Here is a 26,890-nt window from a genome sequence, read left to right as displayed (position 1 = left end):
CCTTCTATTATTATAAATTCCTGCAGAGTCCCCTACTGTACTGTTCACCTTTATTAGATTTTTAAATTATAAAAGCAATACATATGAAATGTCCAGAAATGGGAAAATTAGGGAGACAGAAAGAAGATCAGTGGTTACCTGGAACTTGGGGTGGGAACAGGATTAACTATAAACAGGCACAAGGAAACATTTTAGGGTGATGAAAATGTTCTAAAATAGGATTATGGTGATGGTAGCACAACTGTACACATTTACTAAAATCACTGAATTGTACACTCACAATGGGTGAATTTTATGGTATGTAAATCATACCTTAATTAAACTGTTAAAAAAAAAAAAAAAGGTAACACATAAGGAAACAACTAGATGTATAGTGAAAACTGTCCCCTGTCTCCAATCCTACCCCATTAAGATAACCAATGGTGAATGTCTGGTATGTATCCTTCCTCAATTTCCTTTGTGCTCATTTAAATAGAGCCTCTGTTAACATAAAGATTGGTGGTTTGAACCCACCCTGAAGCTCCACGGAAGAAAGGCTTGGTGATCTGCTTATGTAAAGATTGCAGCCAGGAAAACCCTATGAAGTAGTTCTACTCTGTAACACATGGAGTCATCACGAGTCAGAATTGACTTGACAGCAACAGCTTTGGTTTTGGGTTACAGCCTTGCAGACTGAGCAATTGCACAATTCCATTCAACAGTGCTCCCTGTAGTTATGCAACGTGGCTGCTCAGCATACAGACACAAATAAATATATATGCACATTATACAAGTTAGGGTAGGCTACACCCCAGAAAATGACCAAATTTCCTATCTTCCCTTATAGCTAAGTGTGGCCATCAGACTAATTTCTGATTCATGGGATATGAATGGGTATATTATCTGGCAGGCCTCTGGAGACTTCTACAGGAAATAGTATGTACTTCAGTACTCTTCTTCATCACTTCCTCTTTCCAGACACCTGAACATGAATGTTGCCATGTTGGACCATGAGCCATGAATCCCTGGCACCATGGAGCACCTTACCAGCCCTGGACTGCCTTCGTAGACTTTAATGTGAGCAAGAAGTAAATATCTGCCTTATTTAAGTAATTATTATTTGGAGTATTCTGTCACTCGTAGCTAAATCTATCCTTTACTAATAAGGGAGGGAGAGAAATGAGGATTCTTGCTTTTTTACTTTTTTACAAAACTGTCTTATACTGTACATTATTCTGCAACTTGCTTTTTTTCACTTAATAACATAACATGAGCACTGCTCCAGGTCTAACATATAGATGTACCTCATTTTAAAAGAGCTACATATATTACAAGAGTGGGTGTATCCTAATTTATGTGCTCGTTTCCCCTGAAATGAACATTCAAGTTGTTGCTAGTGTCATCATAAACAATGCTTGACTAAACATCCTTTTATACTTATTCTTTATGTTTTTTTCTGTATGTAATCTTAAAAGTGATATCACTAGATCCCAGAATATAAGTAGTTATAATTTCAATAGACATTGTAAGCTTATATTCCAAAACAAAAGGTTATAGCAATTTATATTTACATAAACAATATATAATAGTGTCAGTTTCCAGTGTCCTTACCAACACTGGATGATTTTCTCTTTAACTTGTGCCAATTTAATGGGTAAAATATGGAATCTCTGTGATGTTCTTTTTTCCCTTTCATTTGACTACTAGTGAAATTGAACATGTTTTCCTATGTTTATTGGCCATTTGGATTTCTTTCTCTAGGAATTACATAATTATATATTTTGCTCAATTTTTTTTTTTTTTTTTTGCATAGAGACCAAAGCTTAGTAGTGGTTACCAAAGGCTGGCGGAAGGAGGGAGTTTAAGAGGTACAGGTAGTCCCTGACTTATGACCGGGTTCCGTTCTGAAGACTGTCATAAGTCGGTTCTGATATAAATTGAATACCTCATTTATTTATTTTTTTTACTTTTCATTATTATTGCCTTTTATTGCCAGCATCTTTATAAATCTGACCTTTATTTGTCTTTGGGGGTTGTAAACATTACATATAAACTTACAGATATATTTTAATACCTACCTACCTACATACATACTACTAACAATAAGACGTACCAAAAAAAAAAAAGATGTACGAGCCCAAGTGCGGTATCCCATAACTCGAATACGTCGCAAGTCGGGACTACTTTACTAAATTTCTGTTTGGGGTGATGAAAAACTTTTTTAAATGAGTAGCGGTGATGGTTGCACGACATAGTGAACATAATTAATGTCATTGAATTGTGCATTTAAAAATGGTTAAAATGGCAAACTCTTTGTTACATACACACAAAATTAATTTCAATAAATTATTTAAATGATTTATTTGTTGCTGTTGTTGTTCTTGTTAGTTGCCATTGAGCCAATTCTGACTCACGATTTTTTCTACCAAATTGTTTGTTCTCACTGCATTTTGAATAAAGTTCAAACTCATCTCCAAGAGTTAAACATTTCTGCAGGATATCACTCCTGCCTGCACTTCTGACTTTATCTGAAGCCATTTTCCTTTTCTCTCAAAAAGCTGCCGCTGCACTGGCCTCATTTCAGTTCCTGGGATATGCCAAGCTCCGTTCTGCCTCAGGGCCTTAGCACATGTTTTAACCTCTTCCTAGCCAACTACATCTCCTGTACTTTTCACATTGGGCTCCTGCTCATCCTTCAAGTCTAGCTGAAAGGTCACCTGTTTAGAGACAACTTTCCTTACACCTTACCTGCAAGTTTCCTTCCCTGTTGTTCTCGAACACTGTGCTTTGTTCATTTTTTTAGTAGAGCTTATCATTTGCAATTACCTATATTTGTTTGTTTGCTTGTTTATCTGTCTCCCCACTAGACTTCTGAGCTCCATAAGGGATGAAAGAAATTGTCTGTTCACTAATGGATATGCAGCACCAAGCATTGTGCCTGGCACATTTTAAGCTCTCCAGAACTATTTGAACAAAGAGCAGAAGAATTACTTATCCTATTTATTTCATGAGATAATTTTTCCAACACATTCCACTCTGTTTTATCTTTACACACACAAATATATATATGTATATATATATATACACACACAAAAACAAACACTTTTTTCCATATATGTATGTATATCACGAATACGACCTCAAAAAGTTCAAAGAAAATTCTCCTGTAGGAAAACATGTAATTAGAAATATGCTTATTATGCAAGTACACAGAAGAATATTCTAAACTATAGATAATAAAACTGTGTGCATATATATACATAAAAGTGTGTGCATGTGTGAAAGAGAGAGAGAGAGAGAGACAATAAGTGTGTATGGAGGAAGAGATATAGAAAAATGTAGGCAATTCCCCGCCCCTTTCTACACTCAATTCCTTTAAACCCTGGTCTATTCTTGGCTCATTAGAAATTTAACTGGCAAAGAATTTTACACTGAATGTGTTCAATTAACACATATATGTGGTATTGGACACATTACTATATTTGCTGACTTTTGTGATGTTAAATTTACAATCAATCATAGTATTACATTCATTTAACTTTTTTTTTTAAATTTTAGACTTTGCCTTTATTTAAAAGCCCAGTTGCAACCACAGAATACCTGACTCAGCTCACAACTAGAGACAGAGGATCAAATTTCCCAGCCCACTTAATTTGAAAGCTTGCCAAGATAGGTGAAAGACCTTATAAATATGTAAAGAAGGAAGTTCAAATTACAGTCAAGTAAATCTCTAGTGATTGATGTTCTTTTCAAAACAATTTTTTTAAAAAACTAATAAAAAAAAGCACATTTCTAAGTCCCTCTTACCAAAGGTTTCCCCTGAGTTCAGACTTGACAATGTACTTTTAGTACTGGACTGTATTTATTTTGGATTTTTACCACTTCCTGGAGGCCAGGAGGAGGTACAGTGGGAGGATCCAAAAAAACTCAGTACCACAGCCATTTTGTTTGTAAGGCAGGGTGGTAGAATTTTGTCAGCCAGTCAGGGTTTTTAAAACAAATTTTTAAGGAGAAAAAAAAGATATGTCTATTGTTTTTAATACAAACACGAAAATCATTATTTTAAATTTTTCGCACAAATGGCACTCATTATGGCTAACAATTTTTTTTTCAAGGAATTAAAAGGTCTCCGAGCTAAAGGAATCATGAATTTTGTTCAAGGATGATTGCCTTCTTTAGGTACCTTAACAAATCAAATGAAAAATATTTTGATGGAAATAGTTTCTAAATGGCCATAGCTGTAACCAAATATATATTGATGATTTTTAAGTGATAAACAATTTGCTTAAGAAAAGCACTATTTTCTGTTAAAACCCACATGCAAGAAACGAATCTTCCTCAAGACGTTAAAAGGGCATTTTCCTCAGCTGAGCTAAAAGCCGGTCGTGAACGCTATTGTTTTGCAGTGTCACTTAATAGCAAGCCTAGACTTTTGTCATTTGGGTGGCTGTGCTTTTAAAAGCCCAGTGTAAAATGGCACACACACTGCATTTTTTTCCGAGCTGCAGGAGGCGGGGGGAGCGGGGGATAGTGCAGACTGTAGGGACACTGCCCTCCTAACCAATCAGAACACGCCTGTTTGCCATTGCAAAGTTGTTAACCCCAGAGTCTTCTGGCTGCCGTTGCCTCCTCTGCTTTTAATCTTCTGTGGATATTTCTCCGATTTTTCCCCAACGTCCACAGATCCTGGGGGAAGCCACCCCATTCAGCCACCGATCATGGAAGAAAGTCTTACTTTTTATTTACCAAATATTTTAAAGATGTTTGAAGATCCATATGCTGCATGGAGGCTGTTGTTTCTAGGGACGCAAGTATCCAGCCTATATTGTTACAATTATTTCTCATCAACTGGCTTCTTCGCTGCCTACACTAATGGTAAGTTTGTAATTTTAAACATTTATGTCATTAAGTCTTTGAATGAGCCACCGGCTAAAAAGGATTTTCATTGTGTCTCCTCTAACAAAAACCAATCTTTGTATTTTTCTTTAGCTTTGATCTCTGCACATTCCACCTAATCTTGACTGGTTAATTTTTACCAAAAGAAAAAAAAATAGTTTTTAATTGTTAAAGCTAAATATTTATAATATAAATTATACTTTAATTACTGTGAACTATAAGGGAACTCAGATATTTCAAGATGGACTTGTTTTGTGCCAGCAATGTTGGTAATGCCAAATATGTGCATATCGTCTTTATAAAAATTATGTATTACCTAATTTGTCCAGGACTAAATTATCAGCAGACAAACTATGGATGTAGTTAAAAAAAAAAAAAAAAAAAGGCCTATTGTGGTTCTCATGATGAATCACTTGGATACAAACTACAGAAAAGCTGCCCTTGGTATAATGAAGGTGGAGATTGACATAACCAGGTTTATATTAAGTTATGGCTGTTACTAAACAGTGGATCTTTTATTTGCTGATAGGATCTAAACTTGTATTCTATGGTATTATTTCCTTGAAGCTTTTCATTATATAGTCTTTACAGATCTATCTTGGTTTTCTCCAAAAAGGTACATTTGGGAGACATTTTGTAATTTGGGGCATTTTTCTGATTTTTTTTTTTTTTTCTTTTTGCGCACGGTAGGAGATCTTTTTTGTTTTGCATTGATCTGTGTTGGTGGCGCTGTAGTGCTCCTCAACAATTTATGTCAGTTTCACTAAAAGAAAAAGGGAGGAAAAAAAAAGAGGTGGGGCAAGATTTGGTCTATTATCTTATCCCTTTATTTCCTCAAAGAAAGTTGAATTTGGTCAGGGGTAATTATTCAGTTGTATTATCTAAATGTTTTCTGTGAACTGTGAACTATGGGTCAGAGCAGACATGTCGTCACAACCAGTCCAAGGAATATCAGCGACAGGCTTGCAGTTTGCAGTTTTGTTTTATCTGATCTCATTTATTATCTCTAGATCAGAATTCTTCAATAATAATTTTTCGGTTTACACTCTCCTTCCTCAGACATATTTTGTATTTTTCTTATGTTGCAAAATCACATGTGTGATGTGTCTTTTCAATTTAACAAAATTGTTGAGTTTTAGTTCACTGAACATTGTAAAAGTTGAATTTCATTTTGACCCCAGGGATTTCTTAAATAACTATTCTAAGTTTCTCCTGAGAATTTTCTAGTAGTTTGATGCATAATAATGCCTATATTGTTTATTTCTTTTATTTTGAAATGATATTTCAGTTGAAAGCATGCATTTCCTTGTTTTTTAAAAAAGCAAGTATTTTGGACTAAGATAATTTCTTAAAAATACGTGTGCTACTCCTTCTGACTCTCAAAATATTCATGTTCACCTATCTAAGTGCAGGATTAGATCTTTTCAATCTTTGTTCTTATTGAGAGTTCTCTGATTAGAGAATATGGGATTTAGGCCCAAAGCCTACCAAGAACAAAAATGTCTTAGGGTATGACATAGGTTTTACTGGCCTATGTAAATATTTCAGTTGTTTATAAAGATAGTAAGTATATCCTTCGTTCAAAAACAAAGTGGGAAGAATCAGTAATTGTACTTCAAACCATTTTTTTTTGCCAAAATAAAATAAAAATAATTGAAGTCATATCCTAGATCACCTTTCCATGTAATTTAGTACGTTATTTCTTGAGAGAGTGAAATTTTCAGGAGTTATTAATAAGTAATTTTATTCTCTTTGAAATACGTAAATGCTCATTTCACTATTTAATCATTTAAATTTTTGAGGCAAAAGAACATGTAAAAAGGACTAGAAGCAGTATTTCTGATTTTTGTGTTCCTGTAATCTGTCTTTACAGGACCCTTTCCTTGAACTTCAAAAATAATTATGTAGTATGCTTATATTTTTTTATGCTAGACTATAAAAATGTGAAAATGTTTACTGTAACATTTCATCTGTTTGTAAAATTTAAATGCCCACATCAAGACTGGTTTTTGACATTATAGATTATTTATAGAATGAAAACTACAGGTGTAAATATATTTTCTAACCCTCTGGTTATGCTGGAGAGTTTAGTTCTCTGAAGTTAATCTACCGAAGAATATATACTTTCCCACACGTTTTTTGTTAAGTTACTCTGTTATTCAGAATGGTGATATTTTCTGTTTTATTTAATCTGTGAGAATTATAAATATTTATATGGTATAGTTTCCTTTTTAAAAAAACGAACTGATGCTCTGAAGTCCATACGAAGCTATGCAATGTTCTTTGTTCTCCTACATCATTGACTATTACATCATTGATTATGAAGTAACCATTATAGTTAAACCTTCACTTTTTAAAATCCTCCATAGATATTTACATTAAAGATATTCTTCTATATGTAACTTAAATCACTATGTAAGTAAGGAGGTGTAAATCTGTGAAGCAAAAGCAAATCATTGTTTTACATTATTCTCCATTTTTAAACCCATTTTGTGCTTCATTTTAGCTCTTGATTCTTTGGAAGTTAATTCTTTTTTTAATTGATAACATTTTTATAGACATTTAGTTCATGAGTTTGGCATGATTATAATTAGAATTATTATAATAAATTATGCTTTTTATCATGGGGAAAACAAAAACCCTTTGTTTATTAAAGGCAGTATATAGAGAACTGACTCAATTTTCCCTGGTAACTGTTGCTAGTTCATGAACAATTAACACATTTTTTAATCCTAAAATGTCATTTCACTCAATAATTACACAATTATTTCTTTCTTGTACATCACTTTATCAGAGATATTAACAAGTAGCACAACTGACTATATTAAAATATCATATTTTTTTTCACCCTGCCCATCCCTCTCCTGGAGGGAGGGGTTAATAAATAATGAAATGGCCAAAAAACAGGTTGCAAAAAGAAAATTAAATGATGCCAAAGACATGGAGAATCTGCAAATCAAATTCTAAACAATGAACCTCAGAAAAATGAACTTGAAAATATAAATCTTGGTCAATAACAGAAATAAACTGAAAAAAATGAACCAATATAATTTCCTAATTTATTAATAGGTATTCATTTGTATTGCTAAAGATTAAGGAAGTGATCAGGTTAGTCAAATCCATTAGGAAAAAGGAGGTAACAAAAGGAAGAAACAAAATCTTCAGAAATATTAAGATGACCTAACATAAAATGCTGAAATTATTAGCAAGGACCAATCTAATACACCTTGGAATGAACTTTCTTTTTTCTTCGCATGCCCCCCCGTCACCCCCCGAAATCAGATTATTTATTTATTTATTTAAATTGTGCATTAAGCGAAAGGTTACATAGCAAATTCATTACCCATTCAATAGTTGGTACACAAAGTACGCCATGACATTGATTCCATTCCCCACAGTGTGCCTGCCCATTCCCCATTTCCATCTTAGGCTCTCTTTTTCCTTTCTTCCTGAATTGTGAACTTTCTCAAAAGCAGGATAAAGAGCTAAATTTTTTTTTTCTTTTGGCAATAAAGTCCAATACGGATCTGAAACCGTGTATGTTCTAATTCCATCCATTGCTTGTGCATGTGTACCTCTGTTATTTCTTGGACATATCATTTACTTCCCCTAAGACTATCCAGATATAGTACTATCCTTGGCATGGTTTTGCAAAGGAAGAGAAGGGGGGAAATACTATACAAAATGGGTGTTTGTGTCATGACTTCTGTTGTTTATTTTTTCAAAATAATTCTCAAATGGACAACCTAAAGGGACAGTGAAGCAAAGGTAATGATTTCCTTACAAAAAAGATGAAAGGTGTATTTTATGCTTCATTTGTTCAACATATATTTTTATTTGAGGGATTGTTTGTTCTAGCCCCCACCACCACCACCTATTATACCCTATTAGGCTAAGTTACTTGGATGTGATATTAAGAAAGCAGGCAAGGGTCCCTGCCTTCATGGAGTTTATAGTCCAATATTGTTTAAAGTTCTAAACCAAAAAAACCACTGCCATTGAGTCAATTCTGACTCATAGTGACCCTATGGGACAGAGTAAAACTGCTCCATAGGGTTTCCTAGGCTGTAAATCTTTACAGAAGCAGACTACCATATCTTTCTCCCGAGGAGCGGCTGGTAGGTTCAAATAGCTGACCTTTTGGTCACCAGGGCTCCTCAAAGTTCTAAAAGATGCTTTAAATCTAAGATCTTAGATGTGCAAGGTTCTCATTTGGGAAAGACAGCCAAATTATATTTGTGGAGTAAAAATTTTTTAATTAAATCTCTTTATATAGGATTTGACGAAGTCCTTCCATTGAAGAACCATTATTTGGGCACCACATAGTCACATATTGGGAGATTAGGGTCCTCATATTTTAGATATAGCCCTAATGGTTTCGACATAAATAGATGGTTACCTAAAGTGTATTACTATTTCAAAGTGAGAAATAAAACATTAACTTATTTGCTTGAGAAGAGAGACTAAGAGGAGCATTCTGGTAGTAGTAGTTTTGGACATATTCTTGTGAGGTCAATTTGAAGAAAACTTAAAGAAAAACCTGGCAGAGCCTCATTTTGTGCATTTTTCTCACATTATTATGAAATAAATGTCAATGTAAATATAAATTGTGAAGGTGAAGTGGGGAAATAAAATTAAACTGTTGCATGATTAGAGTTAAATATTTGTTTTTATTTTAAATTTTTTGTGATAATTTATAATGGTATATATATGCACATATACATAACAGAAATTTTTAATAAAAACAAATATTTCAATATATACAGATAATGTAATTGGACATTTAGCTAAGAGTTAATTAGTAGAGCACATGGGGTATGAACCAGGAAAGTAAGACTGATGTTATTTCTATACAGATGAATTGGAGGAGAGGAAATATTCAATAAGGATTGCCTATATGTGGTTTAAGATAACTTCAGGAATAAAGTAACCAAATTATTTTCTCATAGAGCCAACGTATCCATACTGAGTAGGCCAAAACAACATTTAGTTTGCTTTCATGCTCACATAGAACCCAACTGATAGTGTCAGAAACAATTAAGACATTTATTATTTTACCTAAATTAGTAATTAGAAGGCAAGCCAGGTCAAGGTTTGGTTCAATAGCTCAACAGTATTATCAAGTTTCTTGATAGGGTCCATCATTTTATATTGCCATAGTGTTAGCAGTGTCTTTCCTCATAGTCACAAGATGGCTGCAGCTCCGAGCATCACATCTGCTATTACAATTTACAAAGGCAGGAAGGGAAGAAGATTTCTCTTATGCATCTTTTTATAAGGAAAGAAACCCTTTCCCAGAAGCCCTACAGTACATTGTTTCTTACAGCTCATTGGCCAGGTTTGTGGAACATTCTTATGCCTAAACCAATCACTGACAAGGAGATTGAAATTACTATGACTGGTTTGGCTAAGAAAGAGCTTTTGGAAGGGGGAACAATTGCTGTGTTTCTAGTACTCAGTATAGCTAGCTCTTATTTGTATTGTATAAACTTTAACTGCTTTGTATAAACATTTTTGAGTGATGAAACATTAATATTTATTTTCATAGAGACCAGACTGGTCACCAAAAAAACCAAACTCACTGCAGTCAAGCCGATTCCAACTCATAGAGACCCTATAGGACAGAATAGAGCTGCCCCACAGGGTTTCCAAGGCTGTAAATCTTTATGGAAGCAGACTACCACATCATTCTCCTGCGGAGTGGCCGGTGCATTTGAACCACCAACCTTTTGGTTAGCAGCCAAGTGCTTAACATCCGCGCCACCAGGGCGCCTTAGAATGGTCACAGGTGTGGCTTATTAGAAAAAAAAAATTAATTAGAGCTTACTGTGTTCCAGCCTGAATGCTAAACACTACCTGTGCTATCTCCTTAAATCCTCACAGTAAACCTAAAAAATAGGGCAATTATTATCCCCATTTTACAGACAAGAAAACTGAGGCTTAGAGGGGTTTACATATCTAAGATTTGCCCCAGGTAACACGCTAGTTAATACAAAGGCTGGAATTTACCTGGGCAGTCTGAAATCAGAGCCCTTGTATTTAACTATTCTTCTATACTGCCACATTAGATATTTGTAAATTTGTATTCTGTAAAATTTATAAATTATGACATATCTTAAATGCACTATATGGTAATACTATGGAGTCCATGGCTGGCGTAAATGGTTACGCCTGTGACAACTGTTTAAATTTATCCTCTTGTGAATTATTTTATATACTAATGTTTTCATAAAATAAGTAATTACCCACCTAATTTATCAGTTGTATGTATCTGAATATTTTGTACGTTGAATTTGCTTAAAGTACACTTGTACTGCATCTCATTTCTTCAGGCACATCTCATGAAATTCTTTCAGAAGTGGAATTTTTGTAGGAAAAAAAGATCAAAGAATAGAGGTTCAGTAAGGCCTTGCTGAAGTGGATAAATCCCCGAGTCATAACATTAGGTCCAAATAGAATATTGGGCTCTATTTCACAATTTACGAGACCAATTTTATGTGCTAAAATGTTTCCGTCTTTAGCATATTTGGAGTATATAGAAGTTTTCCCCTCTGGGACACTTTTGGGGGGCTCACTGTACTCTAGATTAGTGGATCTCAAACTTTAGTGGCCATCAGAATCACTTGGAGGGTTAATTAAAACACAGATTGCTGGGGCCCACCCTAGGGTTTCTGGTTCAGTAGGTCTGGGGTGGGGCCTGAGAATTTGCACTTCTAACAAGTTCTCAGGTGCTGCTGATGCTGCTGATCCAGGGACCACCTTCTGAGAACCACTGCTCTAGAGAATCAGATTGTACCTGCAATAATTAACATTTTGGCTTTGAAATATGGATCAAAAACGTCAAATGGGTGCCATTTAATATTTGGTAAATATATAAATACATACATATTGCAATATTAAAAGAGTGGTCAGGGTGTTGTTGGGTGCCGTCGAGTCGATTCTGACTTCATGGTGACCCCATGTGACAGAGTACAACTGTCCCATAGGTTTTCTGGGCTGTAATTTTTACAGAAGCAGATCACCAAGTCTGTCTTCCACAGAGCCGCTGGGTAAGTTCAAACCGACAACCTGTCAATTAGCAGCCGAGGGCTTATCTTTTGCGCCACCGGGACTCGTTGGTGGTCAAGGTAGCCTCACTGAAAAAGTGGGAATTGATGCCCCTGTCTGGCCCAGGATTTGGACCTTATGCAGGATCCAAATCCTGAAAAAGAAAAAAAGGGAGGAGTGAGATGGGCAGCTGCTGGATGGCGGCTGGGAGGAACTAAGCTGCCATTTTCCCTCCATACCGGCCCCCCTGCGACTGCGCCTACCCAATGACATTGGCATCATCACAGGAGCTGTCCGCCAATTCTGGTGGACCACGCCCCTGAACACGCCCTGAAGAAGAGCCCACCCCTACTCTTGTTTCCTCTCCATATATAAACCCCTGTGCCTACTGATCAGGAAGTCATCTTAGCGATATAGTTCCTGGTGTGTTCCTTTGCTTGGTCAACCAAATAAAGTTTTTCTTCTTTTGCTTTAAAAAAAAAAAAAGAAAAGAAAAAGTGGGAATTGAGCAAAGACTTGAAGGAGGGCTGTTCTTATGCCTAGGATTGATATCATAATTGAGATTTATTTGCCAACAATTTACATGAGCGTGTATTTTTTAAGTTTTTAAAAAAATAGTAATCCATAATTTATAAATTATTTTTAAAAGCAGTAAAAACAGTAGAACTTAGTTTTGCTCACTAGTAAGTTACATCCAAAAATGCCTTCTGTGTCTGTGGTTTTTTGCTGGTTTTTATCAATATTTTATCCCACCAACTACTAATGTCCCACATTCATTAATAGGACATAGGAAAAGGTGGCTGCCTTGCCAATGACCTATGTTTAGCTCTATAACTCAGGCCCAATCCACTGGAAACTCCCCCCCACCCCCCAAAGGTCACAAACTCCAGTTGAGAAACACTAGTGTGCCAGGAAGTGAAGAGCACCTTTTCCAAGAGTTTATTTGCTTCATTGCTCCATATTTAAGCTTTCATACTTAAGATTTAGTTCTGAAGATCTTTGCTCATTTTTCATTAAAGTGTAAAGTCCAAGAAACAAACTGCCAACGTTAAAGAGTAAAAAAAAGATCAGCAAATTTTATGTCCTTACCATTCCTAGAAGCCTTTATAAGCTTCAAACTTCCCTTCCGTGTCACTGAAAGTCTGGTCAAGAAGCTGATATGAAGGACCCTGAAGAGGCAAGTTCTGCAAGTCTGGGACTGGTGAGGTCCAGTATCAAAAAGAGTCATTCAGGACCCATTTAGTGATAGACTCAGATCACTTTAAGTGACCTAAAACTGCCAGAACTGTGCTATCCAATACAGTAGTCACTAGCTTCATGTGACTACTTAATTTAAATTTGGTTTAATTAAAAAGGCAATTCCTGGGTTACACTAACCACATTTCAAGTGCTCCATAGCCACACATGGCTTCTGGCTACCATAGTGGACAGTACAGCTTTATGGGACATTTCCTTCATTGCAGAAAGTTCTAATTGACCAGTGCTGGTAAGAATGCCCCTGGGTCCTTCAGACCATGGTAGGCTCAGACTGTTGTGCCAGTGGTTCTCAACCATGCTTGTACTTAGAATTACCCAGAAACTTGAAAAAAGAAAATATATGGTCCCACTCCCAGAGATTCTGGTTTAATTGTTCTGAGATGGGATCTGGACATACGTATTTTCCAAAAGCTGTCCGTGGGATTCTAATATGCAGCTAGGGTTGAGAATTGCTAAATTACACAAACAGATTAATGGAGATTAAAGAAGCCACTAAACCAAAATTTTGAGGGGGTCAGTAGACTAGTCCTGCTATCTCTCATCTTCATCTTTCAAAAGTTACAATCCATCTCCTAGGAAGTGAGGGAGATCCAAACATACAGAATAACTGGACAGTCAAGCCAGTTTCCCTGGGTGAAGTCTGCCTAGCAAATACCAACTTTAGCTGGAAGAAAAGCAGCACTATAGCACCTTGTGAAAATGGCAGGGCAGAGGCATCTGAACTCCTCTAACTTCACAAGGGGAAGGGAGAATAAAGATCAACAGCCCAAGGCTGATTTCCATAAGGCGGAGGTCAAACCTACTTCCACCTTCCAACGTTTTTACCAATTCTGATACCAACTGTCCCTCCCACAGTACTCTTTACTTTTCTGCTGGGTTTAATAATTCGTTGCAATGGCCACACAGAACTCACAGTTATGGGGTTTATTAGGTGAATAACAGGTTACAATTCAGGATGCAGTTCTCAGATCAGGACAGCCTCTCTCTTCTCAGCTATGCCTGCAGGCAGGCATCTCTCTGACCCTCGGCCTCTGCCCTGCTCAGGCAAGTGTTATAAAGCTCTTTACCTCTGTCAGTAAGTGCCCAGAGGCACCCCACTCCACCAGTAAGCCTCGGCCTGAAGGTGCTCAGCTTTCCCCCTCAGTGAGTCGTGAACATCACTGTGCCTTCTCCTGCTGGTCTGGTTCTGCTGCCTCTGCTACCGCTTTTTCTGTGCCGCTGCTTCTCACCATCTTGCTGTCTCCAGTGTTACAGCTTTCTGTCTCCTGAGTCTATGAGGATCTCAGCGCAGGGATTCTGGGTCCAAAGGACATGCTCCACTTCTGTCTCTTCTTCCACTGTCTGCCTCTGGGATGACTCATTTTAAGCCTAGCAGGATGGCAAAACTGACCAATCCCCTTGTTAGGGTTCATATACCTAATTTGCATGGTCCCACTCCTCCCCAAGGAGGCCATGTACCTTATATTTGCATTATTAGCAAGCTAACCCCTTGGTGGGCTATAAGCACCTCATTTGCATAGTCCCACCCAATCGTTTGGTGGGAGTTACAAGACCATGGCTAGAAAGACCATATAAAAGCAATTCATTGCACCATACACCTCTTTAGTTATTTTTTTGATGCCTTCAGGAATGAGTTGTGTACATTGAAAGACTACTCAAATTTAATTTGTTTTTTAAAAAATAGTATAAAATTTGTTAAAGTCAATATCTAAAGGCTGTTTACAAATTTTTCATATATGTAAATCTCACAACTTTTAACAATCATGATCTTTTAAATAATACTTGATCTCATTTATAACCTTAGTTAATTAAACACCTCCCAACATTTTAAACCACATTTGTAAATTTACTGCATACCATTTCCCTCTTCGGTACTTAGTAAATGTTTTCAAGAACTTAAGTAAGCCATACAAATCTAATAAATTTAACTTCTTAATATGGTGATTCTTAAGTTCTCTTAAATGTTTCAATACTAATATATAAACTTAGTAGGAGTTCTACTTCAAATTGTAAGTCTAATAGGCTGACCTCTTAACTCCATTAGGTCTAATATTCTCAAACAGTAGTTACTTAATATTATCAAATATGCACAGATTGATTAACACAAAATATTAAAAAAACATGTTGATGTTTATTCTAAATCTTTCACAAGTTAAAAGATGCTTACCTGCTAAGAAGACAGTTATGCCCTATAAAATAATTTTGGGTATTGTCTTCCCAAGTGAATTGTTTGGTCTGCCATCTCTGTTGAGGTTTCTTGATGTGCAAGCAGAGTTTTGGTTGGAATACAACCAGATCCTTGTCTGAGGTGTCTATGGGACATGCTGAGCCTTATTTATAGTCACTGTATTAAAAAAAAAAAAAAAAAAAGATATTCACAAGGCCTCCTTCCCTTAGAAGGAGCCCTGGTGGCACAGTGGTTAAGCACTCAGCTGCTAACCGAAAGGCTGGCGGTTTGAACCTACCAACCGCTCCAGGGGAGAAAGATGTGGCAGTCTGCTTCCATAAAGATGACAGCTTTGGAAACCCTATGGGGCAGTTCTACCCTGTCCTATAGGGTCACTATGAGTTGGAAACAACTTGAAGGCAGAGGTTTTTTTGTTGTTTTTTTTTTAACTTCCCTTAGATGTAAATCATATCTTTACCTATTTTCAAATCAGGTTAACATCTATAATCTCCACCCAAGTGGCTACATCAATTGACTCAATATTTGGCTTGGATTTTGCTTTTTTTTTTTAATCTTTGAGAACATATAATTGTCTTTTATTTCTAAATCTAGAGACTTTTGAACTTGGCAGAATCCCGCATTTTTTCACATTCTGTCTTGCAGGATAATCAATTCTTACAGATATTACAGATACCTGATGGAATGCTGGATCTCTTTTGTGGCTTTTTCTGAGTATGTGAGCACATTTCTAAAGTTATTCTATTGACGAGGTTTTAAATTCCAGAGTAGCTGGCCAGAGGCCTAACCATACACATTTTCACTGAAAATATTTTGCTATAAGCATATAAGCTTTGCCCTTTACTGCCTGTATGACCTTGAGCCAATTACTTAACTGCGCAGACCCTCGCTTTCCTTTTCTATGAAACAACATATTACCTACATCATACAGCTGTTGTGAGAATACAATGCGTTAATGCTTCTAAAGTGCCTAGAATAGTACCCAACATGTCCTAGGCACTCAATATACGCTCCAAATTAATTTTTTCATGGACAAGCCTGTGGTGGGGATTAAAAACATCACCCCATTCAGGTATATGGATATTTTAGTATGAGAGGGTCTCTCTGGGATAGATCATTATCTCTCCTGCACTCTTAGAAGTCAGTGAGTCAGATAGCCTTTCCAAGAATTAGGTTGTTTTTGTTTTCTGCTTTTCACTCATTAAATAAATCTTTATTGAGCTTCTCTTGCATTAAAAACAATGACAACAAAACCATTGTGCTGAGCCTTTTAAGGTAAATAAAAATGAGTAAAATCATCCTTTTCCTCAAGGCGTTTATAGTCTACTTTGTTTTTCGGTTGTTTTTTTTTTTTTTTTGGTTGTTGTTGTTTTAACATTTTTTCAATGCCTAGACAATACTATTGTGCTAATTATTTTAATTCATTACATAGAAATTCCTTGGGATTTTCCAGTGAGAATATCAGACCATTTGGAGATCTTAACTACAAGACTTAATTATTTTGATCATTTTTACTTCAGGCTTTATTTTGAAGTTTGCATCTTTCATTTCATAGTAAATCAAAATCCTTATTTTCCAGGTTTAATGATGTGCTTGTAAACTACCTGCTTTCCTCAGATCACATTTGATCACCCTTAAGGCAAAGCTACTTCCTCCAAGCCTCTTGTAAGAACCTTCTGATTAGGTGTCCAGTGTTGTTAATTAATTACTAACTACCAAAGCATAGTCTCTTTGACTCACTCATTGGAAATAACCTCTGTAAGGCGTGTCTTCCAAGGCTTTATTTGCTCTTAGACTCATCTTAAGGGCTTTCTGTACTATGTAAGTGTATAGTCAGGAAAAATTAAAGGTAGAGTTTCCGTAGAAAGTACTTATCTCAAAATAAATGATCTTAGCATTTTACATCTTAAAAAGTTTATGCACCCCTGTTTTTTTCTGCTAACTATGTAGTATCAAAGAATTGAAGAGAGAACAGGAAAAAGAAGCATTTGGAGTTGGGATGAACTTTTGTGACCAGAGCCTTGAAGAATAGTTAGATTTTCAACATGTAGAAATTGAGAAAAGACATTCCAGGTAGAGAAAGCAGCAGGATCACAGGCAAGGAGAAGAGAAAACAACATGGCATTTGGAAACATCAGCTAGAAGTCCAATATGGGTAGAGAGTAAGCTGTGATGTGGAGGGCTAGAAACTGGGGTAGGTAGGGCCATAGAGGTAGCTTGGAACCAGCACAGACCAGCACAAGGAGGTTTGAAATCCTAAACTGTGGAATCCAGAATCCACAGCACACTGGTTTAAATGCTTCTGTTAACTGGCCAGAAAATGGTGATGAGATAAATAGGAGGAAACTATCTCCCTCTTATGTTAACCTGTTTATCCACTAGCCTCTTAGAGGAAAGCCTCAACAGTATGGATTTCCAGCCAGGTAAGTTTTTATGGGGAGAGTAAAGAGAAGGAGGAAAGGGCGAAAGCTGGGGACAATTTTTAGTAAGTGTGGACATTGAGCAGCAGGGGGCAGCATGAGGGCACCTAAGAGTGAAAAGAATTGATTATTTAATATTTCTTGACAATTATGAATTTACATTTATGAGGCTATTTATATTAATAATAAGTTAGTATTCTTTTCCCAAAAGTGGAGGGAAATTAGAAGAGAAAAGAAAAATAACTGGACGGCACCTAACACTTAAAGTAATTTAAAATAACTCGATGACACCTAACAACAACAATGGCAGAATGACATTGTCATTTATTTGAGAACATAGAAATAGGCAGTTCTCTACTTATTATTTCCTTTCAAAAGAGTAGGAACTCAGGTTTGATATAAATGTGTGAATTTCAAGTGAAATACACATCTTTCTATGACCTTTTAAGATTTCACTTAATTTTTTTGACTTCACTTGTTCAGCTACACAATGTTAAACCCATTGCCATTGAGTAGATTCTGACTCATAGTGACCCTACAGAAGGACTAGTAAAACAGTGGGAAAATGATTAAAAATAAAAATTTTAGTTGAATAATGAATTTTAAATTTAAGATGCATTCTATTTTACATACCAAAATATGGAATTTTTAATTTTAGTTTTTTATGATTATGAGATTTCTGGACTTTTGAATGAACTTTTTTCTTAATCCCTGAAATTCAAAACTATCTGCACTAAATTTAATTAGATTTTTCTGGTGAAATTCATCTTTTACTAACCTTTTTAAAAACATGGATGATTAGTGATATTAAGAGTGGAAAATTGCAAGTTTCCATGTAGATTTTTTTTTGCTCTGGAATTTGCCATTGTGAATGCTACATTACACCCTCCAGAAATCTCTCTTTCCAGTGTGTAGGAAAGATAGTATCAAACTGTTTCATACACTTCACTCTTTGAGGAAAAACTTCTCTCTCTCCCTTTGTTCCTTCATGATTCTCTCAACGTCCATCATAAATGTTTATGAGGCTGTGCTCACTGTGTGGCTTGTCCTTTTTTATTTCCTTGTTCATGTCTATTTTATATGCTTATTTCCATGTATTCATATAATACTTCATACTTGTCACTTCAAATGGCCAAATAAATTGATGGCCTGATTATTCCACAATAATTGAATATTGAATTCCAGTTTTCATTCATGAAAATATGAATTGATAAATAAATTTTCTGTGTAAGCTAGTTTTATGTGAAAATTACTTCTTAAGTATTATGAAAAAAATGAAATTCAGTTAATTTGTAAAGTAAATTTATGAAACATTTCCTGTATATTTGATGTTAATCATTTGTAAATCTAACAGTATAAAGATGTCAAATTATCTTAAATGTTACCTTTCAAACCAGGGTATGCTTTGTGTGTATATCCTGTTTGTCTTTACAGTTCATTAAGGGCAATGACTACATCTTTTACTTTTTTATCTCCTATGGTTCATAGTACAATGCTTGCACAAAAATGGGGACTAATAAATACAATAAGATTCAGAAAATTTGCTGAAGTATATGAAACAATCTAAGTTTCTTGATGTAAGATTTTAATGTACTCTTTTCTGTATTTTCATCATAGTTTCTACAACTAGTTAAATTGTTACTGTTGTTATTGTTTTAGTTTTTTTAAGTATTTTTAATGCCTAGACAATTCTTATTGCCTGAATTATTTTCTTAATTTATTAATAGAAATCTCCTAACCTTTTCCAGTGAGAATATCAGACTAGAGACCTTTAATTGCTAGACTTAATTATTTTGATCATTTCTGCTTCAGCCTTTATTTTAAAGTTTACATCTTTCGTTTCATAGTAAATTCCAAATCCTTATTTTCCAGTGTTAATAATGTACTTATAAGCTACATGGTTTCCTCAGATCACATTTGATCACCCTTAAGGCAAAGCTACTTCCTCCAAGCGTCTTGTAAGAACCTTTTGTTTTACTGTCAAGTGCTGTTAATTAATTACTAACTACCAAAGCATAGTCTCTTTGACTCACTCATTGGAAATAACCTCTGTAAGGCGTGTCTTCCAAGGCTTTATTTGCTCTTAGACTCATCTTAAGGGCTTTCTGTACTATGTAAGTGTATAGTCAGGAAATATTAAAGGCATAGTTTCTATAGAAAGTACGTATCTCAAAATAAATTACCTTTTCTTAGCATTTTACATTTTTAAAAAATTATGCTCCCCCATTTTTTTCTGCCAGTTATAGAAAAGTAAGAAGCCCTGATGGTACAGCAGTTAAGTGCTTGGCTACTAACTGAAAGGTTGGCAGTTCAAACCCATCCAATGTCTCTGCAGGAGAAAGACCTAGAGGTCTCCTGTAAAGATTTCAGCCAGTTCTACTTGGGACAGTTCTACTTGGTCACATGGGGTCAATATGAGTCGGAATTGACTCGATGACAGCTAACAACAACAATAGTAGAAAAGTAAGATAGATACTCATAAAATTTCAGACTTGGGAAGGATCATCAAGTTTCAGTTCTTTTCAAAGTTGAAGAGTCTGAGGAGTAGAGAGATTGAGATCAAGATCATACGTCTGGTTGGTAGGAGAGCAAAGATTCAAATCTACATCTTTTAGAATAAGATGTTCATGAATGATGATTTAATACAAGTGAGGTAGCCTAGCAGAGACTATTTTTAATTAATTGATGATGCAATTTAAAAATGCAACATGGCTTAAATGGTTTTTGCTTGTTTAAAATAATCTTGAAAGCCCACATGGTAGAGGCAATACTATTATAAAATTAGATTCTTTTCTCTCTATTTAAATGTTTGTTTTGCTTTTTATTCCTACTGAGAATTAAGAGAGAATTTTGAGAAAGGCAGTTGTAGAGAGTACATTCAAAATAATTGCTGAAGAGCCATTGCTTTTCAAGTAGACTGGAAAGTACAGTTTATTTGAAAAAGCATATATTATGGAACAACTAAAGAAAATAAAGGCCAAGAAAGTTCAGCCAAAATGGAAAGGGGGGTGATTAGATAGTGGAGAGATACCTAAGAGTGTCCTACACATCCAATGTAAAGAAGTAAGTGTGTGTGTGTGTATGAAGGCTCATTAATATTTTTGTTAAAGGGAGAGGAAAGGTTAGGATTTGAAAAATTATTCAAGAAAGAACACTTTTATATCAGAATAGCATTTATTTCTTTGTTAGACTTGGGTTCTGAATGTTTTTGTTCAGGGCAAAATATTGAACAGCCAGTATAAACCCAGTTTAGGGTTTATGTCAAAATGAGATTATGTTGGACCCTAATTTAGTTTACTTGGGGGCAACTTTCCACCCTTCACTGGAAACTATTTCATAATCTTTCTTTAAGGAAAGTGTTCAATTTTTGTTTGTTTGTTTGTTTGTTTTTTGTGAAATAATAACAATATCCAGTACTTATTGAAATCTTACTGTGTGACAGGCATAGGAACTATTTTGTAAGATTTTGTAGAGATTAAAAGAGATAATACATGTAAACTACAAAGTAAGAACTCTGTTGCAATCTGTTATTTTGGAGGGGCTTTATGTATGCTCTTCCTAATCATTAAGATCAACTTTCAAAAAATTTTCATCATGTTGTCTCATTTCTTCTTCATAATAGCCTAAAAGGAAAGAGAACAAGTATTCTTTAGACTAGGCATATGAGATACTTAAGACTTAGAGTTAAGTCATTTTATTGGGTCACGTTGCTGTTATCAGTTGCCTTCAAGTCAGTTCTGACTCTGGCCCTTTGGAAGCAGATCGCCAGGCCTTTCTTCCACAATGTCTCTGGGTAAGTTCAAACCGGCAACCTTTAGGTTAGTAGCTGAGTGCTTTACTGTTTTCGCCACCTAGGGATTCCCGTACTGCTGATAAGTGGCAGATACTAGATTAGAATCCAGGTCTTCAACATAGAAGCCAGTGTTCTTCCAGTATATCATGCTGCATCTCACTACAAGTTGTTGCTACTTTGAATGCAAGCTGTTACTTATTATCTCGCTGGTTTTACACGAGGGGCTCACCTTGAGGGAAACAGTAGCAACTTGAGCGGAGAAAAGCAGACCTCCTGGGGAGCTTGCTTGACCAGATTTGGAGATTGAGCAGTCACCCTGCAGCCACCCTGATGAATCATTTGGTCTTCCTGCTAAAGGGAAAAGATGCTACAGGGTTCTTGTATATCTGAATATAGCAATGGTACAAAACAACTAAATGAAAACAAAACAAAAATATATAAGTTAATTTTATATAGTATCTTGCAGGTCTTTGTTTTCATTTGAAGATTTTTTAGTTTCTTTTCCTAAGAAAGAGCCCTGGTGGCGCAGTGGTTAAAGAGATCGACTGCTAACCCGAAAGGTGAGCAGTTCAAAACCATCAGCGGTTCCGTGGGAGAAAGCTGTGGCAGTCTGCTTCCGTAGGAATTTACAGTCTTGGAAACCTTATGGGGTGGCTATGAATCAGAACCGACTCGACAGCAGTGGGTTTTTTGTTTGTTTTTCCTAAGGGTTTTGAGGCCTTCAGGAGCAATGTTATGTATCATACTCATATACATAAAATAAAGCTTAGAAAAGTAAAAAGATCTATAGATAAATTCAGGAAAGAAAATGTAGCCAAACATTTTTAGTTAATTAAACACCCTGGTGACGCAGTGATTAACTGCTCTGCTGCTAACCCAAGAGTCTGTGGTTCAAACCCACCAGCTGCTCCGGGAGAAAAATATGACAGTCTGCTTCCATAAAGATTTACAACCTTGGGAACTCTGTTGGGGAAGTTCTACTCTGTCCTATAGGGTCGCTATGAGTTGGAATGGACTCACCAAAAATGGGTTTGGTTTTGGTATACAGGCGGTCCTAGGGTCACCAACCCCATAAAGCCTATCATATTACAAATTCGAGATACACGCAATGACTTAATAACAAACGGTTGCTGCTTTGTGATGCACCATATTATTATGCTAAATATGCTTTAGTGTATCCGAAGTGTTTCTTTAATGTTTTTTATGCATAGAAAGGTACACTATATACTAAGACAAACATTTGACTAACATTAGATACAAACCATACCTAACTGTGCTGATTTATGTACAAATTTGAATTAAAGACAGATTTAGGAATGGAACTCGTTCATAATCCAGTGACTGCCTGTATTGCCATAGTGTGGTAATCTGCTCAATTCTACTACCTGTTGGAATTCTGTTCAGTTTTATATTTAAATGTCTTATTTTCCCCCATTTTTAGCAGGATAAAAATCTTCAGTGGCAATAAAAACAATACATGTATAAAATCTTTGTACTTTTTTAAAGTTTACATACCATATTTCTTAAAGTAATTAAACGGATCAAAGAAACTACTATTACTTTGAATTGCCTAGACTAGAATTTCTCAATATATGCTCTTGTAGAACTAAGGTAATAATTGGTTGTACATGGAAAGGGTTTCCATGGTCAAATAAATTCAGGAAAGACTGTGTCAAGCATTATAAAATGGCTTTCTTTTCATCAGGGCTTCTCTGAACCTATACATTGTGATTCTTAGAGAGGAGAATATAATGGACAGTTTTTCTCTAATGTATTAGACTATCTAATTCTTAGACCAAAACAGATAGTGTTTTGTGGAAAGTACTTAGAAAATAACTAATATCTTGGGAGAAACACTTATTTTTGAGATCTAGATTTTTATCCCATCTACTCAGAATGGTCAGTAAAACTACCAGCCTTTATTTGTGTAGACTTGGCCCGATCTTATTCAAAAGACAGCAGATATTTGTTCTGTGCTTTAAGCCATAAAAATTTAAACCCAATATTTATTTTAAATGTTCTGTTAAAGATTATAAGTATTCTTTATAATAAAGAAGAACTGTTGTTGTTAGATGCTGTCGAGTCAGCTCCAACTCATAACAACCTTATGTATAATGGAACAGAACAGAAAGTAAGAAGGTAACAAATAAATGATGGTACATACATAAAATAAATATCTCTACCAAAAATGTTCTTATAGGAATATTCAGGTGGGAACATTCTAAAGTTAGGATATCAGTTGAGAAGTGAGAGCGATAAAGTAGAAGATACAGTATTACCCCAATATCGTAAACAAGCAAATGAAAAGCAAAACCCAAAACTAACAAAACCAGGAAAGACTGGAAGGAAAAGAAAGCACACCACAATGTAAACTTCATTATGAATAAATCAAATAAAACCAAAAATATATAGTCTCATCCAAATATATGTACTACCACAGTGTAGCAGTGTTTTTTTTGTTTGTTTTGTTTTGTTGTTTTGGCTTATGAGTAGCATTTGGGAAATCTAATTCAGAAGAAACCTTAAGAACTGGATGTGGCTTATAACCTTGTCAGTAATTCACTTAGACAAGTCAGTCAGTAATTCACTTAGACAAGTCAGGTCTTTTGTTTACTAGTTTCTGCAACTTTAGAAGTGGAAAATATGTTTTACTTTCTCCTGTCATCAGGATGTTGTGAAGACTCATGAAATTATGGAATGTTTTCTAAATGTGGGAGGTGCTGATGATGTTAGCTACTCTCTGCCCCTGGCTATGTCATGGAGCTAAATTATTTGTGGCCTCACAGTGGTCTCACTTCCATGAGCAAGTACCTTGAAAAATATCAGAGAAGGCCACTGGGAAATTACTTCAAGTTTTTACTTGGGTTTGACCTGACCAGTAAATGATTAATTAACATGCTTCAGGCTGTACTCATTCTAAGACTCCTACAATTCCCCTCTCAACTCACTAGAGTCTGTTTTCTGCCCACAGTATCCTACAGACAGCGTGTTTGCTAGGATCTCCAGTGACTTCCTCATTCTTTTTGGCCATCATTGATCACATCCTCCTTGAAACGCTGCCTCACTTGGCTTCTCTCCTGACTTCCCCTCTCTCCTTCTCTGACTCTTTCCCTGGTTCTTCTCCTTCTGCTCAGCTCCTAGATGTTGGAGGTCCCCAGGGCTTCATTCTCAGTGCCCTTCTCTTCTCACTCCACAAATCATTCTTCACACCTATAATGTCACTCCCTGTGTTTGAAATTATCCACTTTCCATTTTCCAATAAGGAAGGAAGGAGAAGAAACTGAATTCAGAGTGTTTACACAATTGAGACAATGTTACTTACTCAAAGTATCATTAAGAATAAATATAGTGAAAGTAATACATTTTATTTCACTATTATTCAGTTATTAAATTGAAAGATAATTCTGTACCCAAAGTTTCAGAAAGTAAATAGAAATAATTTCCTTATTCAGGTTATAGAAGCAATAGCAACTACAACTCAACAATATTCCCTTTCGCTAGAATGTCCTCTTCCCCATGAATCTTTCTGTGTCCACTACCCACTAAAAAATTTGACTTAAGTCTTTCAATATGTTTCTACTTCATTAAGAATTTTTCTCTTGTTCTTTTATGTTTCATGATTCAGTCCTCTTATATAATTTATACCATACTGATCTGTATGTGTTACTTAGTAAAACTAATGCTCAAGTAATGTATTTGTGTTCTATCTGCTCAAGACTGTAAGTCACTTAAAGGCTGGTACCTGTTCTTTTTCTCATGTTTTTATCCTCCTACCCCTTACAACCTTGGACTAGCACCTGGGCTACAGTACTGTCATCATAGGTTAACAGTGATTTAACATAATCAAGTTAAATATTACCAGATTCCCCCCCCCCCTTTTTTTTTTCTAAACAGATTTTTATTCTTCTGGCAAATTATTGGAATGTATGGTGTGAAAAAGACTAATAGTTAATTCTTCTATTAAGCACTAAACTGTTACCGTTGAAGTTCAAGTTCCAAATGATTTCCTATTTTTGCCTCAAATCACTTCTCCTACAAATGCACTTAGTAGTATCCTCATTAAAATGTTGCCACTGAGGACTCAACAGCTGCCTGCCAGCCTGGTAAGGAAAAGAGCAGATGATTTATAGGACCTAGGAATTAAGGGAGGCAAGTTCTAAAAGTAGTCAAACTTACCCATCACCCTTTTTTGAGGGGAAGGGTTCTAAATTTTGGTGAAATCTTTGCTATGCTCAGAGTAGACTTTAGAATTTGACATTACAGAATAAAATGTATTTCATTCTTCTTCTTTTTTTTTTAATCCCCATACTGCTGGAAGCATTTTGTGGATTTGTAAAAACTTGAATTCATCCTCGTAAGAGTCCCATTTAGAATCATGCATTTTAAATTCTTTTTTGTTTCTTTGTTTAAGTTCATATTGGCAATAAATTAAACAGAAATAACTTGAAGTCTATCCTGCTACAGTTCACTAGGATTGATAATTTGTCCCTTATTCTTTTAAGTAGGAATGGACTAAACCCAAAACGCGTTGCGGTCGAGTTGATTCCGACTCATAGCGACTCTAGATGACAGAGTAGAACTGCTCTCATAGGGTTTCCAAGGAGCGGCTGGTGGATTCGAACTGCCCACCTTTTGGTTAGCAGCCAAACTCTTAACTACTGTGCCACCAGGGGCCCAGGAATGGACTGGATGTCTGGATATATTCTGAATGCCTTTATTTTAGATCAAACATGTTATTGTTTCCTGCTGTTAAGTTGGCCCCCAACTCATGGTGACCCAATGTACAATGGAACGAAATGCTCCCTGGTCCTACACCATCCCCGTGATTGGTTATGGAGCAGACCATTGTGATCCATAGGGTTTTCACTGGCTGAGGTTTGGAAGTAAATCAAAAGGCTTTTCTTTGTAGTCCCATTTTAGTCTAGAAGCTCTGCTGAAACCTGTTCAGCATCATAGCAATATGCAAGCCTCCACTGACAGATGGGTGATAGCTGCATGTCAAACACAGCTCTTAATATTATGTACAGAATTCTATGCATAAATAAACTCCGTAGAGAAATTAGTAGTCCAGGTATTGTTTACGTGACACTCTGTTAAGAATATTGCAATGCAATTGTAATATTAACTTTCCAGCATTTCCTAAATGAAGAAAAAAAAAAAACACGTCATAAAGGGCTTCCAGTTTTGATTTTCCTGCATGTTATTTTGGAAGAATTATTTGCTATCATTTCTTTATAAAGCTTATAAGAAAAATAAAAAGCAGAAGAAGGTTAAGGAAAAATGATTATTACTTCAATTGAAAGCCTATTATTG

At 35.7% G+C, this 26,890-nt stretch overlaps 1 protein-coding gene across 3 annotated transcripts in view; it reads left to right on the top strand.

Annotated features, from left to right (window-relative positions):
* Positions 1 to 4,541: 4,541 nt before the first annotated feature.
* EPC1 (enhancer of polycomb homolog 1) overlaps positions 4,542 to 26,890 on the top strand; it is a 100,283-nt gene continuing 77,934 nt past the window's right edge. For all 3 annotated transcript variants that reach the window (XM_004387845.3, XM_023741936.1, XM_023741937.1), the window contains exon 1: positions 4,542 to 4,854. In XM_004387845.3, coding sequence (XP_004387902.1) covers positions 4,852 to 4,854 — 3 coding nt within the window. In that variant the 5' untranslated portion in view covers positions 4,542 to 4,851. The remainder of the gene's footprint in view (positions 4,855 to 26,890) is intronic.

This window comes from Trichechus manatus, unplaced genomic scaffold (genome assembly GCF_000243295.1).
Source record: "Trichechus manatus latirostris isolate Lorelei unplaced genomic scaffold, TriManLat1.0 scaffold00195, whole genome shotgun sequence".
Lineage (NCBI taxonomy): Eukaryota > Metazoa > Chordata > Mammalia > Sirenia > Trichechidae > Trichechus > Trichechus manatus.
This window is presented reverse-complemented; position numbering and strand designations above follow the sequence as displayed.